This window comes from Suricata suricatta, chromosome 2 (assembly GCF_006229205.1).
Source record: "Suricata suricatta isolate VVHF042 chromosome 2, meerkat_22Aug2017_6uvM2_HiC, whole genome shotgun sequence".
Taxonomy (NCBI): Eukaryota; Metazoa; Chordata; class Mammalia; order Carnivora; family Herpestidae; genus Suricata; species Suricata suricatta.
Genome location: NC_043701.1, coordinates 101,284,188 through 101,298,163, shown reverse-complemented (window position 1 = coordinate 101,298,163; position 13,976 = coordinate 101,284,188). Strand labels below are relative to the sequence as shown.

At 56.0% G+C, this 13,976-nt stretch overlaps 1 protein-coding gene across 3 annotated transcripts in view; it reads right to left on the bottom strand.

Annotated features, from left to right (window-relative positions):
* Positions 1-13,976, bottom strand: part of TNS3 (tensin 3) — a 152,685-nt gene that overhangs the window by 117,875 nt on the left and 20,834 nt on the right. For all 3 annotated transcript variants that reach the window (XM_029930773.1, XM_029930765.1, XM_029930782.1), the window contains exon 4: positions 10,340-10,378. In XM_029930773.1, the coding sequence (XP_029786633.1) occupies positions 10,340-10,378 (39 nt within the window). The remainder of the gene's footprint in view (positions 1-10,339; positions 10,379-13,976) is intronic.

The following is a 13,976-nucleotide window of genomic DNA, read 5'->3' as shown; positions in this document are numbered from 1 at the left end:
CCATACGGCTTTCCAGAGCGGCTGCACCGTCTGCATTCCCAGCAACAGCACAAGAGCGCTCCCCTTTCTCCGCTTCCTCGCCTACATCTGTCCTTTCCTGAGTCCTTCATTTCAGCCACTCTGACAGTGTGAGGTGCTGTCTCACTGCGGTTTGGATTTGCATTTCCCTGATGATCAGTGATGCTGAGCATCTTTTCATGTGTCTGGTGGCCATGTGGATGTCTTCTACAGGGAAGTAGCTGTTCAGAACCCACGCCCATTTTTTCATCAAATTATTTGGCTTTTCGGTGATGAGTTGCCTCAGTTCTTTATATATTTTGGATAGGAAACTCTTATTGGATACGGCAACACACTGGTTGGAAAAGTCAAGTGCACCCCTATATTTATTTGGCTTATTTACACCAGTCAAGATACAGACACAGCCCAAGTGTCCACTGATGGACGAATGGATATAGAAGATGCAGTGTACACGCACAATGGACTATTTCTCTGCCATAAAAAAGGATGAGTTCTTTGCAACAGTGTGGATCGAGCTAGGGAGCACGGTGGTAAGGGAAAGAAGTCGGACAGAGGAAGACAAATACTGCAGGACTTCACTCACTATCTGGCACCTTTCAAAAAACAAAGCAAATGAACCACCAACAGAAAGTAGGAACAGACCCATAAATACAGAGAACAAACCAAGGGGCTCCAGACGGAAGAGACAGAGGAGACACAGGGTTCCGGTTACGGAGTGGACAAGTCACAGGGACAGCGTAGGGGATACGGTCGGTGGTACGGGAGTGACATGGTACCACGACAGATGGCACCCGCACTTACCACAGGGTAACATCCAAAACTGTGCCCTCACTACACTACGCACCTGAAATCAATATACCCTTACAGTCAACTCTGTTTCTTTTGTTTTTTTTCTTTTCAATGTTTATTATTTTTGAGAGAGAGAGAGAGAGACACACACACACACACACAGACACACACAGACACACACACACACACACACACACACACACACACACACACAGAGTGTCAGTGGGGGAGGGGCAGAGAGAGGGGGAAACACAGAATCCGAAGAAGGTTCTAGGCTCTGAGCTATCGGCACAGAGCCTGAAGTGGGGTTCAAACCCAAGAACTGTGAGAGCAGGACCTGAGTGAAGTAGGGCGCTTAGCTGACTGAGCCACCCAGGCGCCCTGGTCAACTGTATTTCAAGGATAAAAACATATTTAAGGAATTTAAATAAAGACCGCCCTACTGGCCTTCAGCATCCTTCCTTGCGTTCTGGAAGACAGACACGGGCAGCGCAGCGCCTCTGGCTGGGCGCCTGGAGCCAGCCTCTTCAGTCCGATACGGCACCCCGCATCACCCTGCAGGGGGACGGAGAGCCCACCATGTGGGCCCCTGCGCCTGCCCAGGCCATATGTACCAGACGCCGTCGCTGCACAAACCAACCACATGTGAGCCTCTGAAGCCACAGATCTGCTGCCGGAAGGCGGGGACTGTGGCCGAGATGGCTGCGTGGCGGGATGGCTGCGCGGCAGGACAGAACCCGAGCTCAGCTGTGGGCAGGCTGTCCCCTAAGTGTGGCCAAGCTGTCACAACGTACACTCTGCAGAGGCCCTACGGGGAATTTCGGGCCAGGGGAGCCCCAGGCTGCCAGACGGGGACAGGCGGCTGTCTGTCTCAGGCGCATAAATGCGCTCAGTTTTAGGATTCCACAATCCAACAGACATTCACATCCATAACCACCCACAAATCCTGATTGGTTACATGACAGATCTGCGGGCGCGTGCGGCAAACGACAGCATGTGACACGCGAGCACCCGTTGCCAACCCGCAGGCACGCTCAACCCAGCCCAGAGAACGGTGCCAACCTGCCAAGCTCACCCAGCTGGGGACCCTCGAAACCCCACTGCCCCGAGGGGAAGCAGAGGCAGGGCCGGGCGGGGGTGGGGGGCACAGCGCGGTGCACGGCGGGACCAGGGCCCGGGGGCCCAGTGAACCCTTCCTGCAGCACAGTGGGCGGTCTACTTCTCTCACCCCTGGCAGCCCCACCAAGCCAAAAGAACTGCCCACTCCAAGCTGAAGGGAGGCAGCAAACACAGGCTGGGGTCTGCACTCCCTGATAGGCAAGTCCGGTGTACAAGAAGTTGGCAGGTGACAACTGGACAACAGAGCTCTCTGAGGACCCCGGTCACGACCTCATCAGTGCATTTGATTCTTGCTATTCCGGATCACGCTGCCTACAAAGTCCGCGTGAATTGGGGGCTTGCGGGGCTAGAGCCCGCAGCACTGCGGGAGGGCCATTTTCAACCGGGGAGCACTAACAGGGGAGCACGGCCATGCGCAAGCACGAGGCACTGAGCACCACCTGCCAGGGGCAGGGGTTCAGGATGGGTCAGAGATGTGGTCTGTGGCTGGCCGCCAATGCCAGGTGACCGCTCATTCAGGATTACAGACAAATCTAGCAAGGTCACAGATCTGCACACAAGGAGGCTCGACTGCAACTGAATCTATGAGAACCTGCAGATGGTGAGACTCGGACTCATGTTAGAAATAGCGGGATAATGTCCCTATCTTTTATTTATTTATCTGGGGGGAGGGGCAGAAACAGAGAGCTGCAAGCAAGCTCAGCACTGTCAGCACACAGCCAGACTCAGGGATGAATTCATGAACTGGGAGATCATGAGCTGAGCCGAAACCAAGAGCCAGACACTAAACAAACGGAACCACCCAGGCTCCCCCAAATCCCCATTCTAACGTCCCCACAGAGGAAATCTGTCATGATAACATACAGAACAAATCACGACCACAGTTAGTCCAGTCATATTTCTAAGCAGGGGACCCTGCCTCTTTCCACTGAGGATGCCTTACACTCACAGTCTGTGAGATCGAGCCCCATGTCGGGTTCCGTGCTGACAGCGTGGAGCCTGCTTGGGATTATCCCTCCCCTCTCTCTGCCTCTACCTTCTTCCTTTCCACTCTCTCCTTCTCTCCCTCTCTACCACTCTCAAAATAAATAAATAAAATGTTAAAAAAGAGAGATCTGGATGCCACCCCAGAATTTCTCATTCAGCTGGCCTGCAGTGCAGCAGAGAATACGTGTCCCAAAGGTCCCAGCTTGACAATGAGGCTGATCTGGGACCACATTTCGTAGCCCATGGACCTGGATACTCTGCACTACTTGGTCTGCAGGAAAAATCATAGTACCGAACACAATACAACGCTGGCTTCACTAAAGTATCCTTTGCAGTCATTGTTACAGCCTGCAATCACCTAAGGAAGGACCACTGCAGCCTCTGCTTGAATACCCCCAAGGACGGGGAGCTCACTACCTCATCACGTCCAAACCCATTGTTAACTCTGAATTTTCCAGTTATCTGTCACACGGAGTCCAAGTCTTCTCCCACTCAAGAGACACGCCTTGGCCTAATTTCTTCCATGAGCAAATCTTATTAAAGATAACATCTGGGGAAGGAAGTAGGTGGTCTTCCAGGGGGAAGAGAATGAGAACGCCCTTGGCTAGTCCAGGAATAATCTACTAGCTTTAAAGAAGGCATGAATGAAGCAAACATTGCCACTTCAGGAAACATTGTATCAACCCAGTGTCACGTGCCGCTGATCTCAGCAGGTTTGCAGTGAAACACTTCATCTAGCAGACTGGTCTTTCCAGATGTCACCCATCCGTCTGTCCCTCTGTCCGGAATGTCACACACTGATGACTCAGGGGCGAGCCAAAGCCATTAGGTCACACAGGACAGCAGGAATACGGTGGGTGGGGGGGCCACTTCCTACCAGCAAGGGGGAGAGCTCCCAGGCAGCCCTGAGCTCTGTGCTCACCCCGCACCTACATCCCAGCTGGGCTCCTGAGCTCCAGGACCCACCTGTCCCCCCAAGTGCTTCCCCACGCCCAGCTGTGCCCCTCCCCACACCATCATGACGCCAGCCCCACACACACATCGCATGGCTTCCTCTGTAAATATTTCAGTAGGCATCCTCAGAAGATGGTTTTCGCTTTTTGTTTTTATTTTAAAGAGAGCACAACTTGGGGAGAGGGGCGGGGAGAGAGAGATGACCCCAAGCAGCTCGCACCGTCCTCACAGAGCCCGAAGTCGGGCTTGAAACCACGAACCGGGAGATCACGACCTGAGCAGAGATCACGAGTCAGCCGCTCCACCGCTGGAGCCTCCCAGGCACCCTGTGTTTTGTAAATACAGCCACAAAATGCCATTTTCATTAACCATGATTCCTTAATGCCACCAAATAGCTCTTCAACATTCCCATCTCCCTGCCTTACAAGTTTTCTTTTTTACAGTCAGATAGTTGGACTCCAGCTCCAAATAAAGCCTGACCGTGTTTATCTAACGTCTCTTCACTTCCTTAACAATAGAGAGCCTTCCTCCTCTTGTGATTCTTTCGGAGGTGACCACGTGCTTTCTGCCCAGCAGAACTTCCCCAGCCTGGCCCTTCGCCTCCTGTCTGCCGAGGACGGGTCTGGGCTCCGTGTGGCAATGGGGTGGTCTCTGCCAAGGGCTCAGCCAAGGGACAGACCGTGCTTCCCTGAGGTCCACGGTCCTGGCCAACTTCCCCTGAGGAGGCACATGACCCCACCAGCTTCCTTTTGTGACCCAGGAGGTCACAGAGGGTCATGGCCACCCTGTTACTGCAACAGGGCACATTTTAACTCTCTCTTTCTGGACATCTACTGGCCAGCATTTCTCCTCATATAAAACTTACCCTCGGGGCACCTGGGTGGCTCAGTCAGTTAAGACTCCGACTTTGGCTCAGGTCATGATCTCGCGGTTCATGGGTTTGAACCCCGGGTCGGACTCTGTGCTGACAGCTAGCTCAGAGCCTGGAGCCTGCTTCAGATTCTGTGTCTCCCTCTCTCTCTGACCTTCCCCTGCTCACACTGTCTCTCTCTCTCTTCTCAAAAGTAAATAAAACATTTAAAGAAAAAATTTTAATACATAAAACTTTCCCTCTTTGGGAAAAAAAAACAAAAACAAAGCTTTCCCTCTGTCTATTTTTAACCTTGAGGTACAGTTTGTGCAAGAAAAGAAGATTAAAAGCTTGTGTCTAAGGCTGCCCAGGTGGCTCAGTCAGTTAAATAACGGACTTATGATTTCTGGAATGACTGGGATTCTCTCTCTCTGTCTCTGTCTCTGTCTCTGTCTCTCTCTGAAAAATTTAAAGAGCTTGTTTCTCTTTATTTCCTAATTTTCAGAAAGAGTTGGGCTCCTAGCACCTCTCAAAGGCCAATAACAAAGTTTCAGGTTTGGATGGGGGTTTTTTCCCTTTAATAAGTGCTTTCTGTAAAGTCGGCTACAGAGATCAGAAAGTGATGTCGCAGCCCAAAGTCGCAAAGCTGACTGACCGCTCTTACACGGGATCCAGCCCACGTCTGCATCGGTCCCCAGGAGCCCGACATCCAGACTCCATTCAACCCGAGGACAGGCCACCGCACTCACCACGCAGCCAGACACGCAGGCAAACGGACCGTGGCCGGTCACCACTGCCGGCAAGCACCGTGTGAGCCAGGTGGAGAAGCTTCTCAGAACAGGGAGGGGCCCAGGCAGCCTCAATATGCAACAGGACAAAACCTCCTCCATTCTCCTGATGGAACCGTCTCCTAATAACTGGAAGGAGAAGCCACGGGAACTGCACCGGGAGGGACCCAGACAAGCGAGCCTAGCGTGAGGCCAGACCTCCCGCTGCCTGGCGGCCTTCCACTCCCACATTGCATGGACCACGGACACACAGGAGACCTTCCCAGACCTCAGTGACGCCTGCGGTGACCCCAGGAACACCCCCCGCTCTCCCAGCAGAGACGTTCCCGGCATGGCCGGGACACCACAGACCCCACACCAGTTAGCCCGACACCCACTTCCACGGCTAAGACCCTGGTCACGTGGAACTCGGGGAGGAATTGGATCCGGAATGCTGTGTGTCCTTCCCCGCTGCCCACCCCAGCACTGGTGGCCAGGGTCCCTCTCCAGCAGAGACTTTCACTGTTTTGGTGGGGGAAGTGGTGTTGTGTGCATTTTTCATAATCACCCCTCTTGCAGGTAAAATCACGCTCTGGTCACTGAAGTGCCGTCGATACGAGGCCTCTCCCCACGCTCTCAATGTCCCACTTGGGGCACTAAACCAGTAAGTGCCCAGCCCGCCTGCAAGAGTGCACCGCTGTTTCCACCCCAATCCCACTCAGCCTCTGCCTTCCAAGGCCCCCCTGCATTCGGAGCCTGTGGGGGGCTACAAAGGAAGGACATTCAAACAGAACCTTCTTCTCTGTGGCGGATTCCAGCCTGGGGACTTGGGGACATCCATTCACTGAAACCACGGCCCCCATCGACTCCGAAGGCAAGGGCTTGCTGGAGGCCAGAAGCAGTGGAGCCCAGGATGCAGTCAGTGGCCCGGGCGGTGGGAACTCAGAGCCCCGTGCCCGGGTGCCCACACCACCAACTGTGAATGTGACACAGAACGCTGGTTTCACACACTGGACAGAAAGAGACACAGGGCAAGCCTTGCTAGTGGGATAGGCCTGCAGCCGGCAAGGAGGTTAATCATTAGCCAGGCTCTGCCCCAACCCCCAGCCCCCCTGGAGGTAAGGGAACACCAGGTCAACACGTTCCCTGCTGCGTGTCCATTGCTGCCTGCCATCTGGCCACCAGCAAACCTAGCTCTGCCCTGCTTTCAGCCTGGGCTTGCTACGGGAGGCCCAGTGTGGCTGGGGTTTCCTGAATTCATGGCAGCCTGTCCCGCCTTCTCTAAGGGTCTATGAATGGAGGCTCCAGGTCGCCCGCCGGCAGTTCCCACGAAGGAGACGCACACCATCCTGGAAATGCAGGCGATTTCTCCCTGTCTGCTGGAAAACGCCAAGGATGTTACAGTAGCTGCGGGAGGGCATGGTGACATCAAAGCCAGAGGTGGACCAAAGTCTGGCCTGTGGCTGGAAAGTGGCGGGGCCCCGGTTTCCAGTGAAATCTGTGCCAAGTATGGTGATGGCCCCCAGGCAGCACTGGGAGAAGGAAGGCTCCACCAACAGCTGCAGATGGAGGCTGGGGGCAAAGGTCAATGGAAGAGGGTCTCCCCTCCTCCCCACCCCAACCCATGCCATACTCAGGCCGACTCAACGCCCATCCAGGCCCCAACAACCACGAGGACTTCGCCTGCCTCTCCAGGAAAGCTCTGGAAGGCCAGGTCCCCTGCTCCTCCTTCAAACACCTTACACAAACATCCTTCTCTGCTCCTCTGCATGTCCACAATGTGCCTGGGCTCCGAGGCAGGGCCCAGACGGCCTTGGCCAGCCCAGACCAGAGCCATGGGGCACACCTAGGCCCCGAGATGGCCCCACCGCAGAACCGGGGCCAAGCTCAGGGAGAGCCCAGGACGCTGAGCAAACATGAGAGGGGTGGAAGAGAGTGCGTGCCCTGGGCTGCTGGCAGCCGCATGGAGACAAGGCCATAGGGCCCTCGGGAGGCTGTGGGAACATCCTGCCAGGCTCCTGCGGCGCCAGGGCCACCACCTCCCAACTATCAGTCTTTCCCCCTGTGACCACATCCTCCACTCTGCTCTTGGGGACAGGAGTCAAGCCAGACTTCTCCATGTCCGCAAACTCAGCCCATCCCGGGTTTCAGGTAGACAGGAATCTGGGGGGCACATGGCAGGTGCACTGTCCGGATCAGGGGCGAGGCCTCCTCTGTGCTCCTTCTCACTGCGAAACACTTCCTCATCTCAGAGGCCAGATGCAGGCCTGGGCTGGGAGGCCCCTCTTCATCTAGGCTCACCTGTTCCCTGCAAGAGCAGGGGGCTCAGTCCGGTAGGCGTCCAACTCTTGATCTAGACTCAGGTCACGATCTCACAGTTCATGGGTTCCAGCCCCGTAAGCCCCAGAGCCTGCTTGGGATTCTCTCCCTCTCTCTCTGTCTCTCCCCTGTTTGAACACACTCTCTCAAAATAAATAACAAAAAAGACTTGGCCTATTATCCACCAGGACTCCTGAGACCGTGCCCTGTGTCCTGAAGAGCAGAGCACTGAAGATGAGGCCGTCTGCAGCCCTCTGCTGCCCAAGGGGAGCTACCCCCCTTGGGGCCGTGGTGACACACGCTCTCATGAGATGCACAGTCTGGCGGGGCGGCCGTGGGTCCAGACACGCTGTGCGCACCCACCCCAGGATTCACGACTTGTGGAGAACGGAGGCTATCGCTCAGTGAAGACCCCAATGTGCTGAGCAGATCCGAGTCTGTCCTTCAGAAGCGGCCGCTACGTGCACAGGAGCAGCCAGTGGGCGGGGATGGCCCGCACAGACCAGATGCCTGCACACGGAGGGCAAGTCGAAGTGAGCCCGCCCCGCACCGGGCCGGCAAGAGAGGCCGAGTCCCCCAGGTCCTCCGGCGAGCTTGCTACACGGAGCCCTCTCCCAGTGTCTGACAGGCGGAAAGCTTGAAATGCAGTGCTGCTACCCAATCCCGCAATAAAATAAAGGCAGTAATATCATTCACGTCCATCTCCTCTCAACCAGCTCCAACTTCCGACTGTCCTTTCTGGTGGGCGTGTTTTCTGAAATCATCCAATGCCTCTCGGAGAGTCCGTCATGGCCATGGGGAGGAAGTGTGACACGGGCAACACTTGCTCACAGACACAGCGTCCTCGGGCTAATCTCCAGGCTCCCCCTCATCCCGTGATCTCTCGCTACCTGCCTTCGTGACTTGACGCATACCACAGCGAACAGCCTCCCAAAGTGTACACGTGCACGTGCAGCCGCGGTCTGGGTAACCTGACACCGAAGGTCACCTGCTACAGAAACCAGCTTCCGCCTTCTCTTCAGTTATACTGAGAGAAGGCCGGCCACGTGAGCGAGCTCGGTCACGGGCGCACTCCAAGCTCACTCGCCCTCCTGCAGTGGGAGAGACCACGAGAGCCCAGCAGAGACGATCGGTGTGTGAGTGCGGGCCGCCAGGGGAGGGCTTTCCCCTGCGTCCTAAGACGCAGCTGGCACTGTCCCCAGAGGCACTCAGCCACCGCAAGGTGGGGAACAGGGAGTCTCAGATGCACAGCAGCCCCGCCGGCTGTCAAGGCCCCTCCCTGGACCGAGGCCGCCGTGTGCTGCCAGGAACCCTGGCCCTGCGTGGAGCACACACCTGTTGGGACTCAATGGCATCCTGGTGGAGACACTCCAGGTCCGTTTCTGCACTGGGGTGAATCCACTCCCAGGAGGCATGATGGAAGGCAACGAAGAAGATGGAAAAACCCAACCGCACTTGGCCTGGGGCGCCCAACAGTGGGCTCCCTTGACACCTCCCAGCGGGACTCGTGTCCATCTGTGCCCCTTCACCCCTCACATAGCATGTGGAACATTCTAGAACTAATTAAACCGGTTCTCCCCAGCCAGTCGGCAAAGGAACAACAGTCAAAAACAAACCAAAAGACCTTTACTGCCCTCTCCCACTCGCTGAACAGCAAATACGGCTCTTCCCCTCACAGGGTCTTCTCCACGCGCCGCGGCCTGGGCTGAGACTTCCCAGGCACCATCCCTGCCACTCCTCACCAGACCCAAGAGGGAGGGGACAGCGTCCCAGTGCACAGAGACACGGGTCCTCTGCGAGGGCGTGTGCAGCTCCCCAGGTGGCCCAGAGCTGCAGTCATCAACATGTCCAGTGTGTCTGTGTGCCCGTGGGCACGCGTGGTTGGGGCGCACGTGCTCCTCGGCACAAAGCCTCACACAGAGGCCTGACCACCCCCTCCCATCATGGGAACTCAGCTCCCGGAAACACAGCAGTGCCTCCATGCTGGGGCCCAGCCGAGCGGAAGTAGACAGACCAGACAGCCCGGCTCATTCTGTCCTACCCTGGAGGGAGCGTCTGCCGGGCAGCCGTGGCTCAGTCCGAGCTCCCAGCCACCAGCCGCACCTCGCGTGATTTTCCAGGACGCGCTCAGCCCCCACGGATCCCTGCCACCCTCCTTACTGACGAGGTGCACACCTTCTATCCTGGTTTCCTTTCCACACGGATGCCCTGTGCAACAGGCACATCATGGCCCACATTCTGTTACTAAGAAAATGGACTGAGGTATCTCCTGGCATAGACAAGAAAACCCAGGCTGAGCAAAGGAGCCCCCCACGTCTGGGAATCTGAACGGCCGATGTTACAAGAGTGAGCCTGGGTCTCTTTGCTAAGGAAAGCGTGCAAATGGCCTGAGGCCAGGGGTCCGTGCAGAGGCACTGTGAGTAGAGCAGGTCCTCTCTGAGGTCCACGGGGACACTGATGGCCCCAAAGCAAACCCTACATGAAGAACCGGTCCCGCATGACAAGCCCACGCCCCCAAGACCCACCGAGGACCCACCTGTTCCACGGGCACCTGCGTACAGCAGCGAGTCAGCACCTGAAATGAGAAAGAACAGGGTTAGCAGACGGGCTCCTGGGAAAACAACGCGTAACAGCAGCCCCGGCATGGCCCCCTGACACCAAACCCACCGGCCTTGCTTGCGGCCACAAAGGTGCAGCATCAAAGACAGACAAGATCTGTAGTTCAGGAAGTCTCAGTTTTTTTAACTGTTATAAAATGCAGCTCCTTTTACAGAACGTGATAAAAACCAAGGAGACTCCCTGCCAGAGCGGCGGCCCCTGCTCCTCACGGAGTATCATCTTAAGAGCTCAGGAGCTGGAAGGGTGCCCCTTTCCCGAAATGAGACACGGGGCTGGGGACCCTGCCGGTGGTCTCCAGGCAGCCCCCAAGCCAACAGCCACACCTAGTGCTCACGCTCCCTACCAAAAAACCGCCTTTTCTAGAACACTTGCCTTGAGTCACTCTGGGCGCTGACCTCATCTGAGCAGGGGAGGTGGGAAGAACTGGGGTGTGCAGAGCAGGCTTGCACAGGCGGGAGCACGGACCTCCCCGGGCCGACAGGTGAGGGGATCCCACCTGTTGTGTGCAGTCCCACAAGGCCAGGGTCCCGGCACCCGCAGGCAGGATTCAGCCCCGCATGAGCCACCTCCCGGCTCCCCTCTCCCCAGGGCCCCTGAGACCCCTCCATCCTCAAAGTGGACACGTGCACGGACCCCAGGGAACTGACTCATTGTCCCTGTGGCCTGGAGTGGGTGGCGGCACGACCTTGGCTCTGGCCGTTAGGACTATTTATAACCCCCTTCCTTATCTTCAGTTCCTCAAGGACCATGACACACAGTCATGTTCCACTGTCTAGAACTGACATCGCTCCGATGCTGACTCATATGCTCGTCTGGAGCAGGGTCCTGTCTCCTGGCATCCACGCCCCCCACCCCTATCCCTCCCCACACATGGCCCCTCGATGCCCAGATCCTCCCGCCTAATGGCCAGGGTCCCTGTGCAGACTGAAACCACCCAGAAACAGGACCACTTCTCCATGACACGTGTGTCCTCAGCTCCACACACACACATGCCAACGTTTCATGAGTGCGGGAGGGAATCCATGAACAAATAAATATAAAGCAAAAAGGAAAGGAAGAAAATCTGCCTGTGGAGTTACAGACAGGTGCCTAAGGGGTGGTGACAGCCAGTCAAGCCAACCCACCGAGCACGGAGGTGAAGTCTGCACGTGGAGGGGTCCACACAGCGCCTGCGGAGCTCAGTCCTCCACTCTGGGGCACCTGGCAGGGGCTTGCAAGGAATCGGGGCTCTTGTCGCCACTCTGGCCTGGCTCAGTCAGTTAAACATCTGACTTCGGCTCAGATCATGGGTTCAAGCCCGGCGTCAGGCTCTGTGCTGACAGCTCAGAGCCTGGAGCCTGCTTCAGATTCTGTGTCTCCCTCTCTAAAGTCTCCTCCACCATGTGTGTGCTGTCTCTCTCTCTCTCTCTCTCTCTCTCTTTCAAAAATAAATATTAAAAAAAACAATCACTACCTGTATTCCATGCCAGGGAGCATCATTCAACAATAAAAACAAATGAAAAGACACAGAGGAATCCCAAAGGCATATCACCCACGGTACCATTCCAACCTTCTGACATTCTGGTGAAGGCAGACCAGTGGGGACAGACAGGAGATGGGCGCTTGCCCTGGGTGCAGGGTGGGGGTGAGTAGAACACAGAAAATGTTTAGTGAAAATGGTCTGCAGGATGCTATAAAGGTGAATGTGTGTGATCCCTTAGTCCAAACCCTCAAAACGCACGCCACCAAGATGGAAGCCTGTTGTAAAAGTAAACCATGGACTTCCGTTAATAAAACGTATTCCTATCCGCTCATCAAGGGTAACAAATGTGCCACATTACTTGGGAAATCAGGAGGGCAGAGTACTATCCAACTTTGTCCGAAATCTAAAACTGTCCTATAAAACAGAGTCTGTTCACTACTTTTTCATTGTCATTCGCTGTCTGGATGCGTTTGTTGGGGGAGCGAAAGGAAAAGTCTTATTCCGTCTCAAAAAGGGGAGTCTTGGAGCACCTGGGGGGCTCAGTCGGTTAAGTGTCTGACTTCGGCTCAGGTCATGATGTCACAGTTTGTGAGTTCAAGTACGGAGTCGGGCTCTGTGCTGACAGCTCGGAGCCTGAAGCCTGCTTTAGAGTCTGTGTCTCCCTCTCTCTCTGACCCTCCCTGGCTAGTGCTCTGTCTCTCTCAAAAATAAACATTAAAAAAAAAGTGAGTCTTAAACATTAGCCACCAAGTATACTGTCCAGAAGCCAGTGTGTCCTGTGCTCCCCACAAGCCCCCCCTCCCCCCGCCAGACACGAAGACTCCACCCACCTGGCTCCAGCTTGTCCCCCAGGAAATGTACACTGGCCAGGCATCCGGGCTGGCCCGACACTCACAGGAGCCCCATCACAGCTGACGGCTCCAGAGAGCTCTGCCGTTCTTCAGCGGGGCAGAGACCTCTCCTACCACAAACTGCAAAAACCATGGTCCTCACTGGAGAGCCAGCAGAGGCGGAGAAGGGCGAGAGCAGGCTCCCAGCTCAGAACAAAACACAAGCAACGATGTTCAACCTTTGCACGTCTACACTCATGCCTGAAAGAGCCTCTGGGCCAGAGAAGCAGTTACAACCCCCCTGTTTCCGCCGCGCCTTTACAATACGTTACAAAAGGCAAACACAAAACATCTGAGAGCTAAGATGGGTTTGCAAATGAAATTGCACAAGAAAAGCCAGGTCCCAGAAGAGGGTGTGTCCCGGGGAAAGACACCTGCCTGGAAAGAGAAAACGAATAATAATATTCAAGTCAAGATCCTCGAGCACCTGACTTAGCAAAGACCGTGGTTGAGTGGATGCAGCGGCCGAGTGCACGCAGTGGCCGTGTGTTCCTCCACCACCCCAGAATGGGAGGGAGCACCTGAGAACACACTGGATGTTCAGGCTGTACCCCTCCCTTGGGACGAGACGGAGGAGGGCAAGGGACTGTGGACCATGGCAGGAGAGCTCGGGGCACACTCCCCCATGGGACGCTCCCCAGTGGGCCACCCGGCCTGGCACTCACTCGCAATGTAAGCTGCCACGAAAGAGGTCCCCCTTTTGTGTCCTGGACATAAGCATGCTCCCTCTGGCTCTTCAGCCTAACCAGAGAGGCACAGGGCATGGCCCCAGGGCTCCCAGCCAGCCATGCACCTGCAGCTCTGACCTGTCACTTGCCAATGCCCCACGGGGACAGAGACATCAGGCCAGGGGTCAGGTCGGGTCAGTCACGGCGTAGCATGCTCACCTGCTTTCCATCCCCATCCGACTGCGACCTCGGATCATACGCACCGCAACGCTGTCTGCTATTTTCATCTCGCAAAAGAAACTTCAGTGTTGCTGGACCGCCGCTGCCAGGTGGGCCTGGTGCTCCGTGTCACCAAGGAGCAGATGTTTTTGGTCCTCGGAGCCAGTCTTGCCTCGAGGTCAGAGCTCAAAGCGTGGCGGCACCTGCCACGTGCTCTGGGACCAACGTGGCTGTGCTCCTAGGAGTGGGGCTCCAGCAAGACACCTGCAGATCCCAGAGCGCGCAACCAGGACATTAGACCAAGGTCATGGCAGC